Here is a 6,205-nt window from a genome sequence, read left to right on the forward strand (position 1 = left end):
CACACACATACACACAGATATACACAGTAGTCTCTCAGTATCCATAGGGGATTATTTCAAAATCTGTGATGCTCAAGTCCCTCATATGAATGGTCTGGTAGAGTTGGACCTTTGCATCTGTGGATTCCGTTGACCCTTAGATATGGAGGGCCAGCTGTGTGTGTGTGTGTGTGTGTGTGTGTGTATCTCCTGAAAAGTAAATGAAAGTTTGCTTTTGAACAAAAATAGTAACAAACTTAGTAATTTTTCCACAGGCTTACAGATGAAAGAAACCTTATCTAGCCCAAGCATTTTACTTCTGTAGAGATATCACAGAGTTGTTAACCACTCTCCTAGGGCCATGCTGCTAGACGCTAAGAGATGGCTATGGTTCCAGTTTCTAGAAATATTTCCATAGACTATGGAGAAATCAATCTAATTCTTGAGTGCAACTCCTGCATGAAATAGTATGTATGTCAGAGGGGGACTTTTAGGTCATTTTTTTGTTTATAACAAACCCCTGTTAAGTTCAGAAAATTCTACCTTGCATGTGTGCTCAGTTGCTCAGTCGTGTCCAGCTCTTTGCGACCCTTTGGACTCTAGCCCACCAACCTCCTCTGTCCATGGGATTATCCCAGCAAGAATACCTTAGTTTATTCTATAATTTTCCTTGTGAGTAGCACTGTTCATGAGAAGCATTAAGAAATAATGTTCTGTTCTATTGCTTTTCTTCCTATCTGCCTGGAAAACATATCTTTCAAGGACCAGGAACATTAAAAAAGCTAGCAGAAAATATGGCCCTCCTGTCTTTTAATGAGATAGTAAAAGGAGTGAAAACAAGGATGCCTTGTGAATACTCTGAGATGGCAACTTTCCTTACCCTGCACCCACTGCCTCATTTAAGTGAAAGGACTTTGAAGTCTTAGTGCTGCTGCCAGGCCTGCCCGTCACGACTGCTCATGGTGGTTACATTTTCCTTTCTTTCTTGTGGTATCAGAACCATGTGCAACACTCCAGAATTGCTCTTGCTTATTTGGTATCACCTCACACCAGTCAGAATGCCCATCAACAGATAAAGAAGTGATGGTACATATATACAATGGAATATTACTCAGCCATAAAAAGAAACAAATTTGAATTAGCTCTAGTGAGGTGGGTGAACTTAGAGTCTATTATCCGGAGGGAAGTTGAGTCAGAAAGAGAAAAACAAATGTTGTATATTGACACATATATGTGGAATCTAGAAAAATGGTACTGATGAACATATTTGCAGGGCTGGAATAGAGACACAGACATAGAGAACAGACTTGTGGGCACAGCCAGGGAAGTAGGGGGATGAATTGAGAGAGTTGCATTGAAACATCTACATTACCATATGTAAAATAGATAGCTCATTATACAAACCATATGTGTAACACAGAGAGCTCAACCCTGTGGTCTGTGATGACCTAGAAGAGTGGGATGGGGTGGTGGGGGAGGGAGGTTCATGAGGGAGGGGACATATGTATACTTGTGGCTGATTTCCTTTGTGGTGTGTCACAAACCAACGTAGCATTGTAAAGCAATCATCCTCCAATTAAAAACAGCTGAAAAAGCATTGACTAAGATGGTATTTCAAGAGAGGGAATTGAGGTCACTAGGTTTTAAATGTCTTCTGTACAGCTCCATCTTGGTGTTTGTCATTGTGCTCAAAACAAAGTTGACTGAAGAAATTAATTGGTGGTGAATAAATGAAGGGGGTTCATATATCCCTGAATCTGTCTGGTCACCACCTAATTGAGTACCTTATTTCTGGTACTGCTGGGCATATTATCTTAGCTATTTTACAATACTCTCTAAAATGAAGAGATATAAAACTTGTTTTATAGGGACCTTCTATCAATAACACTTAAAGTAATATGTAGACATCAATACCTTAATTCCAAGCTACCTTGTTATTAAAGATATACAGGAAGAAGTGAAAACAATATTTTGCTATTCTAAATTAGAATCATAGTAAAAATGTATATATATACTCATATATCTATGTTATATATATTCTTATGGGAAAGAATGTAGTTTTCACTTCGCAAATAGCACTTACAAACAAGAATGGTATTACATAGTGGTATGAAGGCAAATTAAATACCAACTTTTTAAGCCTATATACATCCTTTTGTAATTTGAAGAAAATAAGTATTCATTCAAACCCTGAGTTTGGATTCTTAATATAGATTTTGTTTTCATTACACAAATGATTTAACCAGCTTTGAATTTATCACTATGCGAAGCACCCGAGACCAAGTGCTTGGGTATCAGGGAAGGTACAGGAAAACTGGGAGGGAGGAGTTCTCTGAAAATCTGACTATGCTGTTGGCCCCGTGGAAGTAGGAGAAGTGGATGAGGGAAAGATCCAGAGTGATGAAGGTGGGCCAGCCATGGTGTGAAAAGCAGAAATACTAGAAGTCCCTGGAACCTGAGTTTAGAAAAGACAGCCTGGTTAGTTGTTTGGGAAGATATTTAGAAATGTATTATTAATTTTGGCTGCCAAGCATTTGCACATCCTTCTATGTTTAAAGAATTTCCCCCGTCATTATGTGTTTAGGAATCCCCTCATAGAACTAAAGTTATTAGACATTTTGCTTTTGCTGTCTTCCATTCATTGGAAGGAGCAGTAGGTCCAGCCCACAGTCAAGGAGAAGGAATTCTAGAAGGGCATGAAAACCAAGACGTAGGAGCCACTGGGGGTATTTTAGAGGCTGCCTACCACTGTGACCTTGGCCACTTAGCCACAGAGCCTGATTCTGTCTCCCCAAACCCCCAAGATTTGGGGAGGGATTCAGTTTCCTATTAATTTTCCTTTCTGCTTGCAAGTATGATTCTTTACCGATACAGATGGTTAGCTGCCCTAGCAGCTCTTATCAGGCCGCTGGGCCATGCCTTCTGGTTATTTACTTTTTCTTTTTCTGAATATAAATCTGGAAATGTAGAAAAGGAGAAAATAGCTATCATCCATAGTGCTGTTACCCAGAGATTTGTACTCTTAATAATGGACCATATTTCTTGCCAGAGATTTTCCTTCAGTTTTTATACATCACTGAGATCATAATGAGCATGTACCCTTTTGCCATAGGAATTCCCCCTTGTTTTCCAAAAGCCCCTGATTCCTGAAGTATGTTAGTTGTGAGGGGTACGCTCCAGCTGGGCAGGCATATCATTGCACTGTCCTGTCATAAAAACTGGCCTGCTCTGTGCAGAGGGGATCACCAGCAGGAGGGAAGGGCACTTTGAATCTGCTCAGGAGAACAAACTGCTCTAAGGACATGGGATGGACATGTCCTTAGACATGTCCTTAGAACATGATGCCTATTATGGCAAGTCATTATTCTCAAACAGAAGCCTGGTCTGACTTGCATTTGTTAATATAGTAAGTACCCCTAATTGTTGTTTTTCAGTTGCTGTCGCATCCACCTCTTTGTGACCCCATGGACTGCAGCACCCCAGGCTTCCCTGCCCTTCACTGTCTCCCGGAGTTTGCTCAAACTCATGTCCATTGAGTTGATGATGCCATCCAACCATCCCATCCTCTGTAGTGCCTTTCTCCTCCTGCCCTCAATCTTTCCCAGCTTCAGGGTCCTCTCCAGTGAGTCAGGTGGCCACAGTATTAGAACTTCAGCATTAGTCCTTCCAGTGAATATTCAGGGTTGATTTCCTTTAAGATTGACTGGTTTGATCTCCTTGCTGTCCAAGGGACTCTCAAGAGTCTTTCCCAGCGCCACAGTTCAAAAGCATCAATTCTTTGGTGCTCAGCTTTCTTTGGAAGTAAGAAAAATGCCTTTTCTTTAAAGTCTCTTCCCCTTTTGTTTTGTCCCTAATTCAAGCAATCTGCCTTCAAGTCAGTCTGAAGTAAGGAATAACACATTTTATTTTCATTTTTCAATTTTTAAAAATTATTTTTAACTGTGTTAAAATACAGCATAAGACTTACCTACCATCTTAACCATCTTTATACCGTCTTAAGTATACAGTTCAGTAGTGTTAAATACTTTCACATTGCCTTGTACAGAAAGCTCTTTCCTTGCAAACTGAAACTCCATAGTCATTAAACAGCTCCCCATCCTCCCAGCTTCAGGAGACCACTGTTTTACTTCTTGTTTCTATAAATTTGGCTACTCTGGGTACCTTATATAAGTGGAATCATATAATACTCTGTTGTGACTGGCTTAATTCCTTTAGCCTAATATCCTCAGGGTTCTTCCATGTTGTAGCAAGAGTCAGAATTTCCTCACTTTTTAAAAGCTGAGTAATATTTCAATGTATGTATACCACATTTTGTTTATCCTTTCATCTGTTAGCAGACACTGGGTTATTTCCACTTTTTGGCTATTGTGAATTTTCATTTTTGTTTTGTATTTTACTTTTTAACTGAAGTACAGTTAATTTATATTATACTAGCTTCAAGTGTATAACAGTGATTCAATATTTTTATAGATTAGACTCAATTTAAAGTTACTATAAAATAATGACTATTTCCCTGTGCTGTACAGTATGTCCTTGTAGCTTATTTTATACATAGTATTTTGTACCTCTAATCCTCATACCCCTATCTTGCTGAATTTTCATTTTTTAAAAATTTATTTATGGCTGCACTGGATCTTTGTTGCTTTCTCTAGTTGTGGTGAGTGGGGACTACTCTTCACTGTGGTCTGTGGGCTTCTTATCATGGTGGCTTGTGGTGTTGCAGAGCACGGGCTCTAGGTGTGAGGGCTCGGTAGCTGCCCTGAAGCATGTGGGATCTTCCCAGACCGGGAATTGAACCTGTGAATAGCAGGCAGATTCTGAACCATAGGACCACCAGGAAAGTCCCTGAATTTTCATTTTTAAATTGGGTGTTGTGTTTCATTTCAGGGCAAGAAGCTGCCTTACCACCTTGGAGATGATGCCGAAGAAGGCGAAGTTTCTGATGAAGACAGCGCAGATGAAATTGAAGATGAGTGCAAGTTCAAGCTCCATTATGTAAGTTACAGGCTTGGCCATAATTTTTACCCTCCATGTGCTATAGTAAAAACTGCTGCTGTGCTGGAATATTCACAAATATGGTGGCTGTAGTGTAGAAAGTATATGTATTGAAAATTACATTGTGTGCTGGCACACAGGACTCCCAAATGTTTACTGAGTGACTGAGTCAAGGATCGTTGTGTCTTAGAGTTGGAAGGAGTCTTAGTGATTAATCCATTTGACCCTCTCTCCAGGGACCAATTCCCTTCTATTCCAACTTGGTCAAAACTCAAATTGCAGTTGGAAATGTCACTGTCTGGTGAAATAAACTGGCTTTAGCATTGTCTCCCTGCCTCCCGCTAGCAGCCCCACCATGCTGCCATTCAAAGCTGGCTCACAGAACCCAGCTGCAAGAGGATCTGCTTCTCTAGAATGCTCGTCCCCTCCCTGAGACAATGCAGCTTGGACCAGAAGATCTCCAAGTTCTTCCAGACAATGAGACTCTTGGCTAAAACTTTAATTTGCCACATGTTAGACAAAATGGCAAAGAGCAGTTTGTCACCTGCATGTGGCTTCAGACTTCTGTCCTAGAACAAGGAGCTCTGTTTTTAAACAGAGCAGCACCGTTTAGCCAGGTATCCCAGTGGAAATGCAAACCTGGAAGAAATGTAAGGCTTACAGACCTCCCTATCCCCCATCCCTTCTTGACCACCTCCACCTTCTATAGCTCACATGATTTCCAGGATCATGTGATGATCTGAGAGTAGCACCTGCTCATGTTAATTTGTTGTAGAGTTTACAATTTCATTTCTATAGAAAAGTAGTATTTCTCTAGATGTCAGAACTATTATCCTACCTCCTAAAAAAGAAAATATTACACAAAATCTTCTAATTTACAGTATTGCCCTGAATTCAATTATTACATCATTAAAAACAGTCTTCTTTCTTCAAGATAATAATAATGGCAGTGGCTTCCTATAGGTATTAAAGAGAGCTGGTATTATTTTCAAAGAGGGCAAGAGCTTAATGACAACTGAAGTCTCAGTAGATAGTTCTTTCTTGGTGTTAATGCATTTTAGAAGGGATGACATGGACAAGATTCAGCCTTGAAATGAAAAGGAAAAATTACCATCTGTATTAATCTATTGCTTTTTAATAGTTTTTATTAGCTCAATTAAATACCATGAATAAGGCTATGGTTACAGAAAATTAATCTAAATAGATTTACATAAGTGAAAATACAGTTAAT

General features: G+C 39.6%; 1 protein-coding gene across 6 annotated transcripts in view; it reads left to right on the forward strand.

Moving 5' to 3' along the window:
* Nucleotides 1-6,205, forward strand: part of PLCH1 (phospholipase C, eta 1) — a 253,204-nt gene that overhangs the window by 185,055 nt on the left and 61,944 nt on the right. For all 6 annotated transcript variants that reach the window (XM_010844736.1, XM_010844734.1, XM_010844735.1 and 3 more), the window contains one exon: nt 4,867-4,974. In XM_010844736.1, the coding sequence (XP_010843038.1) occupies nt 4,867-4,974 (108 nt within the window). The remainder of the gene's footprint in view (nt 1-4,866; nt 4,975-6,205) is intronic.

The sequence above is a fragment of the Bison bison genome, unplaced genomic scaffold, assembly GCF_000754665.1.
Source record: "Bison bison bison isolate TAMUID 2011002044 unplaced genomic scaffold, Bison_UMD1.0 scf7180017864207, whole genome shotgun sequence".
Classification (NCBI taxonomy): Eukaryota; Metazoa; Chordata; class Mammalia; order Artiodactyla; family Bovidae; genus Bison; species Bison bison.